Source organism: Hylobates moloch, unplaced genomic scaffold (assembly GCF_009828535.3).
Source record: "Hylobates moloch isolate HMO894 unplaced genomic scaffold, HMol_V3 SCAFFOLD_12, whole genome shotgun sequence".
NCBI lineage: Eukaryota > Metazoa > Chordata > Mammalia > Primates > Hylobatidae > Hylobates > Hylobates moloch.
The window spans coordinates 13135052-13156012 of record NW_026652287.1 but is presented as its reverse complement, the minus strand read 5'-3'; the positions used below and the strand labels follow the sequence as shown (position 1 = coordinate 13156012).

Sequence of the window (20961 nt, the reverse complement as noted above, 5' to 3'; positions counted from 1 at the left end):
GGGAACACTGTCTATTCATCTCAGATAAAGACCCTAATTCTCTATTTGACCACGAGGTACATTTAACATTTCCATTGTAGTGTTGTTCTTAAAGCCATAGGGTGAATTCCTATGTGTGTTCACCAAATATACGTGTGTGTGTGTGTGTCTGTGTGTGTGTGTGTGTGTGTGTGTGTGTGTGTGTGTGTGTGTGTGTAGTATTAATTTTATTTTTTAAATTGTTTACAGGGCAAAATACACATGACATAAAATTTACCATTTTAACCATTTTTAAGTGTATAGTTCAGTGGCATTAAGTACACTGATACTATTGTATAACCACCACCACCATCCATTTCTAGAACTTTCCCAAACTCCCACCCATATTTTTCATTTTAATTTTTAATTTTTATTTTGAGACAGGCTCTCACTCTGTCACCCAGGCTACAGTGCAGTGGTACCATCAGAGCTCAATGCAGCCTCAAACACCTGGACTCAAGTGATCCTCCCACCTCAGCCTCCTGAGTAGCTGGGACTAGAAGTGCACACCACCACACTTGGCTAATTTTTTTTTTTTTTTTTTTTTTTTTTGTAGAGATGGGGTCTCACTGTGTTGCCTAGACTGGTCTCAAACTCTCGGCCTCAAGCAATCCTCACGCCTCAGCCACCCATATTTTTTAAAGTATCATTCAATAAAATATTTTATACTCACCCGCAAAAATTTCACTATACTTTTCAAACTTAACAGCATAACAATATTATTTCTATCAGCAAAGTGCCTCAGGAGCTATGGGTATCATGTGACAAAACCTCATCAGCCAGAACAGGGCATTCTGGTTAATTAAACTGTCAGGCTCACTAAGGGTTAAACAGAATACTCTTTGGAGTCCAATTTTTCATTATAAAGTGCATTTGTCCTTGCACATCAATCCTAAAGAACAAAGCAGAATCATCAGTGATTCAACACAGAGGGCTCTGGTTGGGGAGTGGGAGATAGTCATCAATTTAAATAGCCATTCTCAGAGTTCTGTGAAAAGGTACCAGCCATCACGTAAGGGATGGGTTTAGAAGATCAGTCTGAGCTTGTCTATTATGCTTCAAAAGCAGGGCACGCATTATTTTTAACTAAATTACCCAACGTTCAAAAACCTTCATGAAATTTGGTACTCAGAATAATCTGATAAAATTCTGCCCTGTGCAGGAAGCTAATTTGCATGGATGTCCTATCGGCATGAAACTTAATATACTTTGGATATTAGCTCTAAAGAACAATTTAACTCAATATTCATTCACCCATGTATTTAATAAACTTCTATTTGGCACACACTTACTATGTGCTTGACACTCTATTAAGCATCACATAGAAGGATAAAAATGACAGAGACCCTCTGGCCTTCATGACATAGTCTTTTAATGTGTTAAATACCTTAAGACAAGTATTATATGACCCCCATACTCTTACTTGAAAATTCTAATTTCAAAATGTCTAATTTGGATCTGACAAATTGTCACTTTCAAAATTCCACCTGGAACGGAAAGCTAACTACTGCACGGTCTCACTTACAAGTGGGAGCTAAGCTATGAGTATGAAGGCATACAAGTGGTATAATAGACACTGCAGATTCAGAAGGGGGAAGGCGAGGAGGGGAGTGAGGGATGCAAAATTACCTATCGGCTACGATATACATTATTTGCGTGACAGGTACACGAAAAGCCCAGACTTCACCACCACACAATTCACCCATGTCACCAAAAAAACACTTGTACCCCTAAAGCTATTGAAATAAAAAAATCTTTTAAAGAAATTTGTTTACAAGTCCAGGCAGGGCATGGGGACTCATGCCTGTAACCCCAACACTTTGGGAGGCCAAGACAAGTAGATCACTTGAGCCCAAGGGTTTGAAACCAGCCAGCCTGAGCAACATAGGCAAACCCCATCTCTACAAAACAATACAAAAATTAGTCGAGCATGGTGGCATATACCTGTAGTCCCAGCTACTCAGGAGGCTGAGGTGGGAGGATGACCTGAACCCAGGAAGTCAAGGCTGCAGTGAGTAGTAATTGCACCACTGCATTCTAGCCTGGGCAACAGAGCAAGACCAAAAAAAAAGACTCCAGAGAGAAATGAGCTACCAGCCATGAAAAGACATGGAGGAAACCTGGATGCATATGACTAAGTGAAAGTAGCTGATCTGAAAGGCTACATACTGTGTGATTCCAGATATGCAACATTCTGGAAAAGGGAAAACTATGGAGACAGCAAAAAGATCAGTGGCTGCCAGGAGTTGAGGGTGGGAAGGGATGAACAGGCAGAGTACAGAGGGTTTTTAGGGCAGTGAAACTGTCCTGTATGATACGGTAAAGGTGGATAACTGTCTTTACACATTTGAAAAAACCCATAGAACGTACAACACCAAGAGCAAACCTAATTTAAACTATGCATTTGGGGTGATGACGATGTGTCAGTGCAGGCCCATTGACTGTAACAAATGGACACTCTGGTACAGGGTGTTGATAGTTGGGGACACTGTGGGAGGAGGAGACAGGGAGTATGTGGGAACTCTCTGTGCTTTCTGCTCAATTTTGCTGTGAACCTAAAGCTGCTCCAAAAAAATAAAGCCTATTAAAAGAAAAAAAAAATCCACTTGGCCCTTCTCCCAGGTGTTTCACACTCACCTCTTCCAGAAGCCTCTGTTTGAGCTCTCGTTCAGTCTCCAGCTTCTGCTGTAAGCTTCGGGCATTCATTTCAAGCATAGCATGCTTCTTCTCCAGGTCATTGAGCTAGACATTTGGAAAGATTGGCATAAAGCCACATTTAGGAATGTTAGATGCTGACAATGTTTATGAATGTCCACGAACCTTCACGAAGAAAGAATACTGAGTTCTAAAGGTCAGAACATAAAGGTTGCTTTTTTCTAAATACAGAAGTCTATGTCACTGATGAGTCTTCCATAGGTTATTATATGAGGATGGAAATTATTTCTAAGGGATGGCACTTAAATATGGCCATGACAAGTTTTAGGAGGATGACTGCTCAAGGACTTATTTATCTGACATGCTTTGGCTGAATTTAATTAAATAATCATATGCTGAATGCTTACTACCTGCATTATAGCTTTTAGGATGAAAGGATAACCAAGCTCTCAAGGATCTTACATCAAGTCAGAAAGGCCCATAACTAGACATGTACGCAAATAATGACTGCTTTGTCAGATTATAAGTTTGATAAGAAAGGCTTGGGAAAGAAATTCATCCCAATTAGGAGAAGATCAAGACAATAAGGTATTGCAAAGTCTGGAGCTTTAAAAGATATGAAGGACTTTGCTGCTTAACATTTTAAGAACAGTCAACTAGAAAAAAATATTTTTCACATTAAACATAAGAGGCCTCACATAGCGCTAATAAATCTAGTTTCCTCATGCTTAAAAAAAAATGGTAACCCAGTTTCAGGGAACTCAGGAGTGTTCCTGACTAGAGAGCTCTGGCCTTAAATCTAATAATTCTGCTTCTATTAATATAAGTATCTGGTAAGAAAATAATCACGGATGCCCACAAAGATTCATGTTTATCATATTGTTATTTATATGCCAAAATACAGGAAGCTCAAATTTCCAATACAAGTGTAATGATTAAAGTAGGTACTTCCATGCAATATATTTTTTTTTAGAATCACATATTCAAAAAATATTCAACTCAGAAAAAACCTGCAGTTAAATGATTTTTAATAAAAACACGTAGAGCTGTATACATAATGAAAATCCAATTTATAAAAATACATACGTATGTCTATGTATGTGTGTGTATGCATAAACATAAGCACAGAGACTGCAAATAAATACACCAATGAAACAACAGCGATGGGTGACCCGCCATTATTTCCTTTACTTTTCTGTGGTTTCTGTATTTTCCACAATGACCCAAATAATTATTTTTCTATCATGAGATAACAAAGTTATAGAGAATATAAAATCAGATTGTTATTTTATTTTGTGTGTGTATGTGCATGAAAAAGAGTGTCTATATATGCATCTGTGTGTTCATACATAAAATTTCTCTGATCTTCACTTTGGTGATCTGTAACACTGAAGCGCCTATTCTGTATCTCTCTCAAGATTATTAGCTAAAATCTCCAAAACATCATTTATGACTATAAATGTAATATGGAGAGGCACATGGATGGAACACGTGTATTTCCGATGTGAAATACTGAGAACCGGCATGCATCATCAGACCCTATCATGACCCTGAACTTGGAACATGGAGAAGCTCAGCTGCCTATTACTGCAGCAATGGGATGAGCATTAGTCACTGCCACCAAGAACTTCCCAAAGATGCACAGCATTCAATCCATAAAGCCTTCTGGAAATAAGATGCCAGACAACCAGAGAGTAGAACACCCAGATCAAAATTCGAACTTCAAGGGCCTAGACACACAGATTTTAAAAAGTCACTGGCCAACTGTGATCACTGGGTACCCACCGCACCCACCCACGCTACTGCCAACCAAAAATGTCCCATGGTAAGGCAAAACCATGGGACATTTTTGGAGTGCATGAACATATGTTTATGAAATATGTTTGCCATGGATTGCATTTGAATTTTTATCAAGCGTGCCTTTAAAAGAAGGAAACGAAAATGTTTTCCTAAAAAGCAGAAGGGGTGGGCGCTGACCTTGTCAGAAAGGCTCTCGGCCTTCAGCTTCTGCTCTTTGAGAGCCTGCTGCAGAGCGAGAATCTCGGCCTTGTGCTCCTTCACTGCCAGCTCCACCACCTGGCGAGACTCGGTGATCCGCTGATCGGCTCTCGCCCTGCCAGAAAAACACAGGTCAGCTTTTGGTAGCCTCCCAACAGCTGACCTGCGGAAAGAAGGCTGGTCCGTCTCTAATCCTGACGAGCAACTAAACACGCTGCAGGCCAGAGAGATGCCCAACCTTGACTCTTAGTTCCAAACTGTCTTCCTTTCCAACAGCTTACCAAGCAAAGATTTGACCCATGTTAGGCTTGGGTAAGGAAAAACAAAACAGGCCAGACGCAGTGGCTCACGCCTGTAATCCCAGCAGTTTGGGAGGCCAAGGTGGGTGGATTACCTGAGGTCAGGAGTTCAAGACCAGCCTGGCCAACATGGTGAAATCCCGTCTTTACTAAAAATACAAAATTAGCTGGGTGTGGTGGCGTGCGCCCCTAATCCCAGCTACTCGGGAGGCTGAGGCAGAAGAATCACTTGAACCCAGGAGGTGGAAGTTGCAGTGAGCCGAGATCACACCACTGCACTCCAGCCTGGGCGACAGAGCAAAATTCCGTCTCAAAACAAAACAAAAACAAAAACAAAAAAAAAGTTAAATGTTTTTGGGTACTCATCAAGAAACTGAAACTTAAGGCTGGGTGCGGTGGCTCACACCTGTAATCCCAACACTTTGGGAGGCTGAGGTGGGCGGATCACCTGAGGTCAAGAGTTCGAGACCAACCTGGCCAACATGGTGAAACCCCGTCTCTACAAAAGATACAAAAAATTAGCCAGGCATAGTGGCGCATGCCTGTAATCCTAGCTACTCAGGAGGCTGAGGCAGGAGAATTGCTTGAACTCGGGAGGCGAAGGTTGCAGTGAGCCAAGATGGCGCCACCGCACTCCAGCCTGGGCAACAAAGCAAGACTCCATTCTCAAAAAAAAAAGAAAAAACGAAAGTGAAACTTGAACCTGATGAGTGTCTCCATAAATAATGCTAAACAATAGAAAAACCAGAAGCAAAATGGGAAAAAAAATCACTTCCCTTTCCCCATTTAGGTATCACGCTTCCTACTTCTACACTTTGGCTTATACAGTCTCCTCCACTGGCCATCCCCTCCCTTGCTACTCTGCAAACTCAAATCTTACTCAGCCTTCAAGGATAAATTCAAATGCTATGATCTCCATAAAACTATTCCCACTTTCTCTTCTCAGGAGCAACCTCACCTTGTTCTGTAACCAAAGCATAACTGTATTTCTCTCCTAAATACATATATATATATATTTTTTTTTTTTTTTTTTTTTTTGAGATGGAGTCCCACTCTGTTGCCCAGGCTAGAGTTCAGTGGCGGGATCTCAGCTCACTGCAACCTCCACCTCCAAGATTCAAGCGATTCTCCTGCCTCAGCCTCCCAAGTAGCTTAGACTACAGGCACGTGCCACCAAACCCGGCTAATTTTTATATTTTTTGTAAAGACAGGATTTCGCCATGTTGGCCAGGCTGGTCTCAAACTCCTGACCTCAAGTGATCCACCCACTTCGGCCTCCCCATCTCTCCTAAATATCTGAATCCATATCTCCTCCAGTAGACTCTTAGGCTCTTGAGGACAAAGATTAACAATTATATTTTACTCATCTCAGTATCCCATATAATACCAAAACAGAAAAAAGAAAAAAAAAAAGAAAAGAAAGGCACGATCTTCCACAATTGCCCTGAAAGCAGACATGAAATGAAAGCAGACTAATGCTAGTCTTCCTGAGAACAGTTCATAATTATACCTTCCATGTATGGTCGTGTATTTCTTGATGCTGAAGCCAGATCCTACCCCAAAAATGATCTCCGTAGGTCCCTAGAAACAGCTAGGACAGGAGCTGGACTTGAGGGTGGGAGGGAAGGGGTCTGTGGGAAAACAACCAGAACTTACAATGAGGATGGGGGAGTCTAAGGATTCAGAAGGAAGCTGGAATAGGAGACTTAAACAGCAGTCCCTCACATCAACAAATATCCTGAGTGGGGAAGCTGGGAGGATCTACAAAAAGGAACTATTTCTACCATTTCTTTTGAAATGTAAGGGTTCTCATCTTTTACCGCCAAACTTTTGGAGTTCAACTGAACTTTGCATAATCCATCTGACATATTTAGTTGAGCCTACTATGGCCAAGCAAACGTGAGAGATACCCAAGTGAGTGTGATAGAGACTAATTCATTGATCGATATTTCTATGGATAGCTAATCTTGCTTAAGGAGTTCAGAGAATCACAGGAAGGTCAGTTTCAGAGGAAGGTGACATGAGCAAGTTTATGAAAAATGGATCCAATTCAGCTGTGCAGACAGGAAGTCACGGGGCACACACTAGCCCATATCGTGCATTTGTACAAACTGGAAAGCGGCACCCGTCCTTCTAGACCATTTCTTTCCATCTGTGAAATGTCATAACGTACCAATTTTGTCAGAAAGAAAACACTTTTCTGCCATGAGCTGTGTAAAACTGTCATAACAACTCTTCCAGTCTATGACATCTTTAATGTGACCAGCAACCCTTAGAGCTATGGAGTACGCAATTGTGCCACTGTGGCCCCGCAGGAGGTAAATCTATACTAGGGGAACTGTGGAAACAAAAGGGAGAAAGCAGAGGAACGATACTGCCTGAACCGATTATTATCATTTCCTACTAAGAAAGGAAAAAAAAAAAAAACCAGCCAGGTGTGGTGGCTCACGCCTGTAATCCCAGCTCTCTAGGAGACCAAGGCAGGTGGATCACTTGAGGTCAGGAGTTTGAGACCAGCCTGGCCAACACGGTGAAACTCCGTCTCTACTAAAAATACAAAAAAAAATTAGCCGAGCATAGTGGCGCGCACCTGTATTCCCAGCTACTTGGGAGGCTGAAGAAGGAGAACTCCTCCCACCCTGGAGGTGGAGGTTGCAGTGAACTGCGATGGTGCCACTGCACTCCAGCCTGGGTGACAGAGATTCTGTCACAAAAAAAAAAAAAAAAAAAACCCACTAAACTATTCTTGTACAGCAGTGGTTCTCAACTGGGGACAATGGAGACACAGGAGATATTGGGGGCAATGCCTACAGACATATTTGTTGTCACAACGTGGGAAAGGGGTTGTTGGTGGCATCTAGTGAGTAGAGACTAGGGATGCTGTCCTGTCCCACAATGCACAGGACAGCCCCCATAACAAAGAATGACCCAGCCTGACATGTCAATAGTGCCAAGGTTGAGGAACCCTGGGGTGGAGGGAAGACCAGGATTAAAATGACCAGGATTAAAATGGTAATTTTAAAATGGTCTTGCTATGGTCACTCTGACAAGAAACCTCATGTGAGTGTTTCTGCACAGAAAACAGAGGTATTTCCCGATGCCCCGGCCTCTGCATGGGGAAAACAGATACCAGTCACAGCCACAGAATCCAACTCACACTATCTACGTTTACAACTAGGGTGACCACCCTATCCTGGTTTGCCAAGAGTCTCCTGGTTTTTGGCACCAGGAGGCTTGTGACCCAGGAAACTTCTCAGTCTCAGTGGGAAGAGCTGATCACCCTGTCCACAACTCTCAGGCCGATCCTCCTGCAGTCACCTGTCATGAGCTTTCCACAAACACAAAGCCCCACCTGCTCTGTTTCTCGGTGTCCAGCATCCTCTGCAGCTCTCGAACCCGACACTCAAACTGGGATTTCTCATCACCCAGGACGCTCCTCCAGGCCTCCCACTGCCGCTCTTTTTCTAGCAGCTCATCGTTTAGGGCCTCCAAATCCATGACCTGTTCCTCCAGCATGGTGCACGTGGTCTTCAGAGCCTCCATCGTCTGCAAATCAGTACCACTGATTTGTGCCTTGTCTTTAAACAAGGATTTCCTGGAGATTACTTTGGTCGGGTCAGTTTCAGAAAAGCACAAGTTTCTAACTACAGTTCGAAATGCAGTTTGTCTTTTTCTTCTGCAGCCCAAGGGGACCAGGCAAGAATGGATGAAGGGCCAGTTCTGCAGCCACCTTAGAGGCAGAACCCAAAGCAAAGCCAGGGGAAGTGACCAAGCTTAAAATCAAGCCATTTACATTGATCCCCCAAAGCATTTGATTTTGTTTTTATCTACCTTTATTTTTTCGAGACAGGGTCCAGCTCTGTCACCCAGGCTGGAGTACAGTGGCATGATCACAGTTCACTGCAGCCTCGAGCTCCTGGGTTCAAGCATTCCTCCCACCTCAGCTTCCTGAAAAGCTGGAACTACTGGCATGCACCATCAAGCCCAGCTTATTTTCATCTTTTTTATTATTTTTTTTTAGAGATGGGGTCTCACTATATTGCCCAGACCAATCCTGAACTCCTGGGCTCAAGTGATCCTTCCGCCTCGGCCTCCCAAAGTACTGGGATGACAGGGAAGAGCCACCACATTGGCCCTATTTTTTAAAATCAAAATTAATAAGAACTACACACTTTTAAAAGCCATTTTTAAAACCCTAAAGACTTGGAAACAAGACATGATTTTAAAAAGAGCCCAATTACTGTATGAGGTTCAGTGTTGGAACCCTTGGGAGAATGCACCAAGCACTCCTAAAATCCTTCTAAAAGTCCTCTAGGGATCTCACAACCTTGTTAACCCTCCTTACTTGCTTCTGGCTGGTAAGTTGCATCTCTCGTTCCGTGATCTCCCGGCGGAGATGGTCCACTTCACTTCGCAGTTGTACAATCTCATCGTTGGCGCCAGAAGCCTCATCGAGTTGTTTGGACAAGTAGAAGTTTTGGTTGTTGAGTTCAGCATTGTCCTCGGTCAGCTGGTTTAGCTGCTCCTCCAGGTCTGTGATTACCTAAAAGAGGAAAGGAATCCAGTTACACGCCAAGCACATTCATTTCAAATAAGAAATTGCTTCTAGGACTATGGAGTTCTGAACCCACGTGACACTGGCAATCAACGTGCCGCTCATGAGTTTGCCCACCTGACCTTGAGAGCCATGTCCAAGCTCCTATGCACACCCACTTAACTCTAAACACCAGCAGTGGAAGAAAAAGACTCAGTTTCTCTCTAATTCAGGACACATCTAAAAAATATGGCAAAAGCAATCAAAAGTAATCACTGCATGAAACGGACGACTTCTAATGAGATCAAGTTGGAGAAAATAATATAATGTGGAAAGAAAATGCAAATTAAGAATAGACTGGTATCACCATCCACTAATTAAGCTAAAAATGCCCATGACACTCTCTCTAGGACCTTATTATTGGAGATGGCCACAGTCCTAGAAAGCAAAATGAAGTTCTTATCAAGGAAGACCGACAGGGAAAGACACCAGGAGTTATTTCAATAATATCACAAGCAATAAATTTAATTTCATACAACAAAGGAAAAAAACTTAAGGGAAACTCAGAAAAACTCTGAAAATACAATACACTGTACTATAGCATGACTTTAATGGATTTTACTATACAGTTGCCTATCAGACAATGGGAAGCCATGTATATGAAATTGTTATTTTATTGAGAGAGATTTAATCGGGGTTTGCTAAATTACTCTCCTGCTCAGTAGCAGAATGACTTCAATTTCAGAACATTTAGCTTTCCTATTCTCTTTGCTGAGATTTAGTATTACGGCTTGCAGAGAGCTTTCATGTATAATACTTTGGAAGTTTAAGGGCAATTTTCTAATAATAGTTGGACTGAGGCACACAGGCAGTAAATTAAATTTTATGTGACAAAAAGAAGGAAATTAAAAGGAAATGCCGTTAAGCCTACAGTTATTAATTGTTTCCAATTTTCAAACCTAGAGTCGATTTCGTTTATGAAATGTTGCCATTGCTTTCATGACTAATTCCCTATTTTAACCCTCTTTGATTATCAATTTAAAAAAAAAAATCTTCCCAGGCACATGAAATTAAAGAACATCAATTAAGTACACTTGTCCACAAATGTGCTCAGAGGAGATACAACTTTTCATTTTGTTAACTGAGCTGATAACCTTTTAGTGTATGGTCTAATGGTCTAGTAATTTGTTTTTTAATGTCAAAAGCCACATTAATTCCTAATATACTATTTTGAGGTACACTGTCAGCTACAGGAGAGGGAATAAAAGTTATCTGGTCAGGTTCTTAGCTCAGATACCTTCTTTATCAAGGAAGACAAATAAGGAAAATCTGTACGTTTGCCATTCCTAGCAGACACTTATGACTTACAGGGTCCCTGCCTTTCTCTTTCTGTGGCATGTTAAATCTCCTAAAACCAGAAACAATGAATAAACAATGCCCACTAGTTCAACTGGTCTCCTTCCTGCACATAGTAAACCCATTCCTTAAGATGTTTTTCATAATGTCTCCCTTTAACTACTAATGCTTCCCCCTACCTCTTTCCCAAAGAAAAATAAGACAGGCAAGATGGCTTGGAAGATATAAAATGGATTCTGGAACCCCAAATAAGCCATTTGACCTTTGCTGGGTTAGTTTCTCCATCTGTGACATGGGAGTGAACACTATATTTACTCATCTGCTTTTACTTTTTTAATTTTTTGAATTTTCTTGCATGTTATTTGACCTTAATGTATCATGTGAACATGAGGTCAGGAGATCAAGACTATCCTGGCTAACACGGTGAAACCCCGTCTCTACTAAAAATACAAAAAATTAACTGGGCATGGTGGCGGGCGCCTGTAGTCCCAGCTACTCGGGAGGCTGAGGCAGGAGAATGGCGTGAACCCAGGAGGCGGAGCTTGCAGTGAGCCACAATTGTGCCACTGGACTCCAGCCTGGGTGACAGAGCGAGACTCCATCTCAAAAAAAAAAAAAAGCCTCTTGGGGAATAAACAGACTAGACTATAGAAAGTCTACTCACATGAAAATACATCATTGCCAAAATAATTTACTTGCCATGCAAGGATGTATTTAAGACTTTGGGTACCTGCTTTCTTTGATTAACGAAAAAAATGCAATTTATCATTTGTGATGGTAGCCCATTTCTGCCACCTCTTCTTTTTCTCCCAAAGTTATATTATAAAATGCTAAAGAAGAAACACTTGAAAAAGGGCAATTTGGTATCACTCAACTGAGACGGGCCCATTGGAATAAGAAGGGTCTTTTTATTTCCCTGTCGCTATCCAGTTTTCGAGGGTTCTCATGCCTCTGATTATATTTCTGGTTTGTGACTGCTGGTTCTATGTTTGGTCATCATCTCTATTTTGCCCATTTGACAAGAGAAGTGTTACATGTTTTTGTAAAGTACCCATGCCGAGATTTAGGGCATTTTAACTGATTTGGACTTTTTATACACATATTCTATCTACCCAAGCCATAACACATTTAGCTTGTGACCTTGTTTCAAGTTGCTGGAGTCATGATATTAAATGTTGGACACACCCACACACACACACACATGTTACTGAGTTTACAGATATTAAACTGACTTATGACATAGGCAGTAAATTAATGGTCTCTGTGGGTTTTTTTTTTTAAAAAAGCATAATAACACGGAATGTTCACTGCTGTCCTTTGAAGTAGGTATTATTTTACTTCTATTTTATAGATGGGGAAATTGGGGCAACAGAGATGCTAGGTAACTTGCCCAAGGTCACTGCTAGTAAATAACAAAGCCAGAATTTGAACCCAACATTAAAACTCAAGAATCTACATTCTTGCCCCCTGAACTATACTGCCTGTCTAAAATAGGGATAGAAGTGTTTATTCACTTTTTTATTCAGATCTTTGAAAACTGAAATGATGGAGGTAAGATATATCGACCATTCAGGACAACCCTTCTTGATTTTGATCCAAGGAATGTGCAAGGAAAATTGTTAGGTCTACTTTCTGGTCCTGGGTATATTCTCTACCCACCAAGCACAAACGATTTGTTTACTATGAGTCTGTTAACCTTTTAACCCCAAAGATAGAGGGTAAAAAAGAGAAACTAAAAGGCTGATTCCATCTTAGCAGTAAAAAAAGATGAGCAAGATATCTTCACAACGCAGGGGCCAGCAGAGCTTTCTTATATGCTGTTTTTACAGATGAAAGGTCTTGGCACAGTTCTAAGAGAGAAGAGAAGATATAAAAAAAATGATCTAAGCTGGATGTGGTGGCTCACACCTGTAATCCCAGCACTTTGGGAGGCTGAGCCGGGTGGATCACCTGAGGTTGACAGTTCAAGACCAGCCTGACCAACATGGAGAAATCCCATCTCTACTAAAAATACAAAATTAGCTGGGCATGGTGGCACATGCCTGTAATCCCATCTACCCAGGAGGCTGAGGCAGGAGAATCGCTTGAACCCAGGAGGTGGAGGTTATGGTGAGCCAAGATTGCGCCATTGCACCCCGGCCTGGGCAACAAGAGCAAAACTCCATCTCCCAAAAAAAAAAAAAAAAAAGACCTACTCTCAGTGTCAAAAAGAAAAAAAGAGAACTCTGTTTGGGCTTATCTGTTGTTTTTCAACGCTACCATGGTTCTGAGAAGAAGATGTGAACCTCTCACACCTAACTGGAAGACCAGTTAAGGGGTGAAGAAACCAGTCAGACAATGAGCATCAGGCTAAACAGACACAGGACTGAAATCCTATTTTAATGCCTGGTTCTCTTCTGAAGGCAGCTATTTGCATATTATTTATTTTTAATCTTATAGCTGACAGATTGATTCATAATTAAAACTGTGTCATATGTTTGCCCACCAACTCCCCTCTAAAACAGACTTAGGTAGGGTTTTAGGTGCCAGATTGAATCAAATCCTTTTTAAATGTCTTCAAAATATAGAAATGGTCTGAGCTTGAAAATCTTACTGTGCATGAGCTTTTTGAAAGCTGAAGAGAGCTCCTATCAATTGAGTTATTATGGGAGTTGTGGGAACTCCCATAATAACTCATTTTTAAATGACAAAGATGACATTTCCTAGCGGAGACAATCTTGGGCAATGCCAAAAAAGAAAGGAACCTCCAACACACTCCTCTGAAGTGTCTTTAAAGCGGTCTTGAACTTGCAAAAGTATAATTGAGACCTACTATTGTGGCCAAATGTTGTTCTAAAGTAGTGGTTTCCAAACTTTTTAAAGTAGCAGCAGAGCCATTTTCCAAACAAAATATTATATTATAAGCCCAGGAGAATAAAATAATAATAGTAACCAATGTTGTTTAGTACTTTCTATGGATCAGGCCCTGTGCAAGCAGTTTGCAAGTATCTCATTTAATTCTCGCAGCAACCTTATGAGGGAGGTACTACTACCAAATCCCATGACTCAGTGTTCCATAAGTTGTACTGTTTCTGAAATGTGGATACGTGGTATACTGGAACCAGCAGCTCTCTCTCTTCCCTCACCCAGCCCCCAAAGAGCAGTTATTAAATAAATTATGCATCCTACAATCAATGAGTGTATTGATTGGAACTGAAGGTATACAATCTTATCTCCATTTTACAGACAAAGAAACAGAGGCTTAGTAGGATAATACACATAAGTTACTAAGAGGCCAATTTATAATCTGAACTCTATCTGATTCCAGAGCCCATGGCTTAGACTACTAAGTTACACAGCTCCTCTGGCTGAAATGTGGGTGAAGGGCATCTCTCTCAGGTTCACACACGCACACTTGGGAAGGCCCCCATAGGCTTCGCCACAGAACACAGAGGTAAATGAAGCAAAGATTAGAAGTCACCGTTCAGAAAATGCAAATTTGGAGAGCATTAGAGTTACATGAGAAAGTAATCAAATGCATTCTACATACTAGTGTATTCCACTAAAACTAAACTTTCAATTTTTAAAATGGGGGACAAGATGAATTACAAAAGGGTACAAGGAAACTTTTGAGGGTCATGAATACAATATTTTGTTTTTATCGCTCAAGAATAAAATTTGGATAATCTTATTATCCAAAATAATAATAAAATTCATCATTTTGATTGTTTTGCTGTTTCACAGTTATATACACATTTTAAAATGCATCAGATTATAGTACACCAATTATACCTCAATAAAACTGTAAAAAAAAATGTTTTTTAGAAAGTTCTTATGCCAAAAGACTAAAAAAGGAAAAATGAACTCCAGATGAATGGAACAGGATTACTAATGCACATATTTTTTAAAATCCAAGCTTATATAAGGAAAAAATAGTAATATAAAAAATTCCAGTCATAAAATGATCTACATTTTATTCAGTGATCACTCACGCGCATGTATGTAATATAAGCAAATAACTCTTGTGTAAAATAAGAAATGAAGACAACAAGAAACTAAAATCCTAGGACAGAAAACTACCAGAATGTCACCCCACAACTCCTCAAGGAAGGGAGGAGGGATGGAGGAAATCCACAGACATTTTAAGGCAGGCCCATCCCAATCCACCATCACATCAGAAAATACAGACCAAAAAACTGGTCTGTCAGTTCCCTACTAAAGTCAAACAGAGGCAAATCTCATGACCTAGTAATTCTTGGGGATATGTTCACCAGAAGTAAGTGCTCACAGCCACCAAAGGCCTTGTGTAACGGGGTTTCCTAACAGCTTAATCCATTACGGAAACAATCCAAACTTCTACCAACAAGGAGAATGGATAAACAAACTTAGTTCTATTCATACACCAGAAACACCACACAGTGATAAAAAAAAAAAAAAAAGAACAAATTATTGATAGGTACAGCAACATGGAGGAACCTCACAAACCATTTAAGCGAAAAAACAGCTAAGCCCCAGAGAGCACATCCTCTGTGATTCCATTTACATGACGTTCAAGAACAGGCAAGACTAAACTATGGTATCAGAGGTCAGCATAGTGGTTACCCTTTGGGTGAAGGATGATGATGGGAAGGACATGAGGGAGCCTTCGGGGACTGAGAAAGTTCTGTATCTTGATCTACATTGGGGTTACCCAGTTGTCTATCTGTGCAAAAATTTTATTGAGCTGTATACTTAAAATTACTACATTTTTATGTGCTTTACTAGATACATTTTATATCTAAATTAAGAAAAAAATACCATTAGGACTTAATATTTCATTTACAGTAGCTAAAGAGGAAAGAAAGAGCTCATAACAAGAAAATAAAATATGTATGTGTGTGGAGGCTGGGAGGTGTTTCTGGAAATTCACAAATGCAATTAATACAAACAAGGACAAGATCACTGAGGACTAAGAAGGTAATAAAGTGACAAAAAGGCCAAAGAAAAGAGAGGGCACATGAATAAGGAGAACATCCCCATCTTCTGAAAGGGGCCTATTTCAGTCCTTCACTCTGATCAAAAATAGACTGAATTCCCACTGACCCTACTCTATTATATAACCTATGGAAGATGCTTATCCACTCATAGAATTTACTTCTCTCAATATAAATAACATCTCCCAAAGAGTCCTAGATTTTGAATTTGCATGTTAGAAAGCCAAATTTTGCCTGGTAGAAAGTTACAATTTCTAGGTCTCCAGGAGAAGAGCTCATTGGTCTTTCCTCTGCAGGGGCAGCAATCTGGAGAAGTCTCACAGATACAACTGCCCTGGTGACAGGAGAGTCTCTGACCTGGGCTAGCCATGGCACCTTCTACATTGGGGCAGGAGGGGGAGCTGCCTGGGGATTTTTGTTGCAGCTGCTGAAACCTATTAGTTGTTCCACTAATAGTGAGAATTATTTTGACCCTTCCAACTATCCTCTTCCCCCAAACATGAAGAATGGTTTCAGTTTTTGAAAACTGGAAGAACCCCCAAAAACAGGTTATCTAGGGCTCAAAAACTCCAAATAAGGTTGATTGCATTATCTTCTTCAAGCTGCAAGTTCGTATCAAAACTCAGTCACCAATATTTTAAAGAGATTTCCCCTTTTCCTTCTCTGTTTTAGTTTCATGTTAATCGTCTTTGGTTAATTAATACTCACAGTACAGCTGTTACGAAGAGCATCAAATTTGCGCTGGATTTCATCTCTATGTGCCTAAAAGGTAAGAAGTTGATTATAAATTTTTCATAGGGTAGAATACAATTCTACATGCTACGGGTCAAATACAGAGAATAGCAATTTTCCTGGAAAGCCGAGAATGTGGCACCAGCATCTGTTTTTCAAAGAACTAATTAATCAAATCATCCCCAACACCAGAAATAAGTTACAGGAATACACAATGCTGTGTTAATAACAATTAACTCTTTAGACCACACATGCACACCCTGTACAAATATTTTTAACATTTATATTAATACCTAGAGACTATTAGGAGAAAAGGGAAAAAAAGCAATAAAGGATGAAGTTTTACTCTCCTTCATTTGTCCTATTCCCATTCTGAAAAGATGAGTATTTTCCCTCTTCCCTCCAACTGACTCCTCCCCAGCCTACCCCCTGACACACACATACACACAGAAACACACACACAGGACAATAGCCAAGACAAAGGGACTTTATGTGTGTGTTGTTTTTTCATTAAAAGCTGCAGACATTCAGAAAACTCTACATCAGCCTTGAAATAAATATATATAGGCTTTCTCCAGGACAAAGCTGCCTTAAACCAGCTGCATTTTTTCCGTTGACAAGGACTTTTTTAGTGCATACTATATGCTTGACACCGTGGAAGGATATAGACATCCATGACCCATGCCTTCATTCTGGTGAGGGAAGATCGGAAATGATTAAGTGTGTGATTACAGACTGGGACAAATGTTATAAAGAAAACAAATAGGGACCAGTTTAAAAAAAAAAAAAGAATAAGAAAGGTAGGTAGAAACTTACTTAGATGGGATGGTCAAGGAGGGCTTCTCTGAGGAGGTGGCATGTAAGCTGAAACCTATAGGATGATGAGGAGCCAGCCATGCAATGGACAGGAGACGGCAGAGGGAGCAGCATTTGCAAAGACCCTGAGGCAGGAAAGGGTCTGGTGCATTTGATGAACAACAACAACCAAAAAAACTGAGTGGCTACAGCAGAGTTTTTCAAACTGCAAGCTGTGACCCAATAGCAAGCATGACCAGTGGGGTTTTTTGGTTTGTTGTATCCAATGAAGTAGAATAAAAAAGATAGAATTGAAAACATCAGAATGTGCCTTGAGTAATAAACATGAGGTCTGTTACAGGAAACTTCTGCTTTAGGTACCATAACTCATCAAATTTAAGGTACTTTCCATGTAAAACCTATGACTATTTTATGTAACATTAAGAAAGAAAAAGTGCTGTTGAACTATGACATGTTTATGTCTGTATATGACTGTAATATGCACCTTGATTTCAGATACCTTAGAATCAGTGAAATACAGTATATATACTCCCTTCTATTGGATTGCAAGTAAAATGTATTCTGTGGGTTGTGGTCAACTTTTGAAAAAGCACAGCAAGGAAGAAAAAAAAGTAGCCCAAGATGATGATAGGGACTAAGGCAGAGACCAAGAATCTTGAAGGTCCAATAAAGAATTTAGGTTTCATTCAAAATTCAATTAATTGAAAACCAATGGAAAATTTTAAGAAAGAAAGTGACGGATTTTACTGTTGTTTTAAGATCACTGTAGACGTTATAGGGAGAAGAGGATCAAAATAGAACAAAGGTAGAACGTAGCGGGGAAACCACTGAAGGTATTGTTACTGTCATTCAAGCAAGAGATGATGGTGGCTTGGAGAAGGATGGTAGCAAAAACAAATAAACAAACAAACCAAACAGAGAAAGTGGATGAAACTGAGATCTCCTTTGAAAACATAAGGAAAAGGACTTACCGATAGATGTGTGGCCAAGAGGAAAGAGGAGTCAAAGATGCCCTAACAGACTTTTCACTTGATAGACAAAGTGGATATGGTCCCATTTGCTTATGTATGAAAACCCAAATAAGAACCCAGAACCCAGTTTAGGGCAGATGTTAAGAGTGATCCTTCTATTTAATTATAAAAAAAAAAAAAAAGTCTCCATAAGAAGGTCTATAAGAGGCCAGGCGCAGTGGCTCATGCCTGTAATCCCAGCACTTTGGGAAGCCAAGGCAGGCGGATCACAAGGTGAGGAGATTAAGGCCATCCTGGCTAACAGGATGTTCTCTACTAAAAAATGCAAAAAATTAGCCAGGTGTGGTGGCAGGTGCCTGTAGTCCCAACTACTCAAGAGGCTGAGGCAGGAGAACGGTGTGAACCCAGGAGGCAGAGCTTGCAGTGAGCTGAGATCACACCACTGCACTCCAGCCTGGGCAACAGGGTGAGACTCTGTCTCAAAAAAAAAAAAAAAAAAAAAAAAAAAGTCAATAAGATAACTGAGTCAAAAATTTTAGAGCTGTGATGTTTTTTCTAATATGTCTATTTTTCCATAAACACTATTGTAAGTTTATAACGGCAGATTAGATACTTTAGAAGAAAAGATTAGTGAACTTGAAGACAAGCAGAAACAAATAAGTAGAAGACAAGAAGTAGAAACCAAAATGAAACACAATGAGAAAAGAAAAAGGCATTTTCAAAAAATGCAGAGCATCAGGGAGTTGTGGACAACTTCAAGTAGCCTAACATACATGAATTAGAGTCCCAGAAGGAGTACAGGAGACAGAAAAAATATTTCAAGAAATAATGGCCACAAATTTTCCAAAGTTGATGAAAGCCATAAACCCACAGATACAAAATATTCAAAAAGTCCCAAGCATAAGAAATGTGAAGAAAATTAACCTAAAGCACACAATAATGAAACTGTTTAAATCCAATAATAAAAAGAAAATCTTAAAAAAAAAAAAAAACAGCCGGAGAAAAATACATGTTACATTAAGAGAAACAAAAATGAGAAAGACAGATTTCTCACCAAGATGGGGAGAAGGAGTGGGCATGAAAAGCTAGAACACAGTAAAGCAATATCTTCAAAGTGCTGAAATAAAAAATAAAAGAAACAAGCAAAAAACAAAAAACAAACAAAAACTGTCCACACAGAATTCTATACCCAGCAAAAATACCTTTTAAAAAATGAAGGTAATATAAAAACTTTTTCAAACATACAAAAGTTGAAGGAATTTGACACCAGCAGACCTGTGCTATAAGAAATGTTAAAGAAAGTCCTTCCGACAAATGGAAAATGGCAACCAGACATTTGGATCTACACAAATGAATGAAGAGCCCTGGAGAGATGGCAAAACAAAACAAACCAAAACTAGATTAGTTGCTGAAAATAGCCAGAAGAGAATTATAATGTTCCCAATACAAAGAAAAGATAAATCTTTGAGGTGATGGATATCCCAATTACCCTGATTTGATCATTACACATTGTAGGCATGTATCAAAATGTCACATGTATCTCAAATATATGTACGACTGTGATATATCAATTAAAAAATATATAAAATACCAAAAAATAGATAGTTGCATAGACAGAATCACAGACAAATTTGTAAATAAAAAGTTATTTTTAGAATTGACTTCCTAAATAACTAGCCTATATTCTATGGACTAATTTAACAGATCTTAATTTTTTTTCTAAAAATCTATCTGCTTTTTGCCCAGCAATAATGAGAGATTTATTCCTTTGTTAAGATAAGAATACTGCTTATCCAAAGTAAGACTGTGGCTATCTGCACTATGTCAAAATCTCATCTGTGACCAAGCAGCAGCCTAGACCCAAGGACCACACAACCCCCTTTACTGTCTTCCATGATCACCAAAAACCAAAGGCAAGGATTCTTCCTAGAGAAAGAATAAGGCCCTTATGTTAACAGACTCTTGGTCAGGAATCAGCAAATTTTTTCCTTAAAATGCCAGATAAGAAAATTTCCTTAAAATTTCCAGAGCATCCAGTCTTGGTTAGAACTACTTAACTCTACCCTTCTAGAGCAAAAGCAGCCACAAACGATAGGTAAACAAACGGACGTGTTTGTTTCTAATGTGTTCTAATAAAACTTTATTTACAGAAAACAGGTGACAGACTAAAATTTGGCCTGTAATTTGCCAGTCTCTGCTCTAAGTGACCGTTTGGTGTGAAATCTCTCAAAAACAGAAACAGGAAGCTGAGAGTGGAGTTAGCTCCTTCAAAGCATAAGTGGTGACCATAAAAAAGCTCACTGGCTTATCCACAGGGACAGAAGCCCTATTCCACTTTCTTATTAATAGCAAAGTTTCAAATAACACAGCACCATTAAAAACTCATTTAACTCTCCCACTGGAGTCTGAAATTTCAGTCATTAATACTGATCCATTTCCATTAAAATTAACCATTATGGGGCCTTTGGATCATGTCAAGCAATCCTCTCTGAAGGTTAATATAATGAACCACAGTCATTATGGCTTTTGATTTATTACTGTTTATGAAATATAAACACAAAATGTAGAACTGATCCTGCTGTGGTTGCTAGACATACTGTAAGCACTTAACTACTGAACTAGTCACAGTA

The 20961-nt window shown here is 39.8% G+C and overlaps 1 protein-coding gene across 4 annotated transcripts in view; it reads right to left on the bottom strand.

The window, feature by feature from the left end:
• Positions 1-20961, bottom strand: part of CIT (citron rho-interacting serine/threonine kinase) — a 192627-nt gene that overhangs the window by 40994 nt on the left and 130672 nt on the right. For all 4 annotated transcript variants that reach the window (XM_032168540.1, XM_032168543.2, XM_032168541.1 and 1 more), the window contains 5 exons: positions 16521-16574; positions 9316-9513; positions 8323-8516; positions 4651-4786; positions 2656-2760 (listed from right to left, as the gene is read on the bottom strand). In XM_032168540.1, the coding sequence (XP_032024431.1) occupies positions 2656-2760; positions 4651-4786; positions 8323-8516; positions 9316-9513; positions 16521-16574 (687 nt within the window). The remainder of the gene's footprint in view (positions 1-2655; positions 2761-4650; positions 4787-8322; positions 8517-9315; positions 9514-16520; positions 16575-20961) is intronic.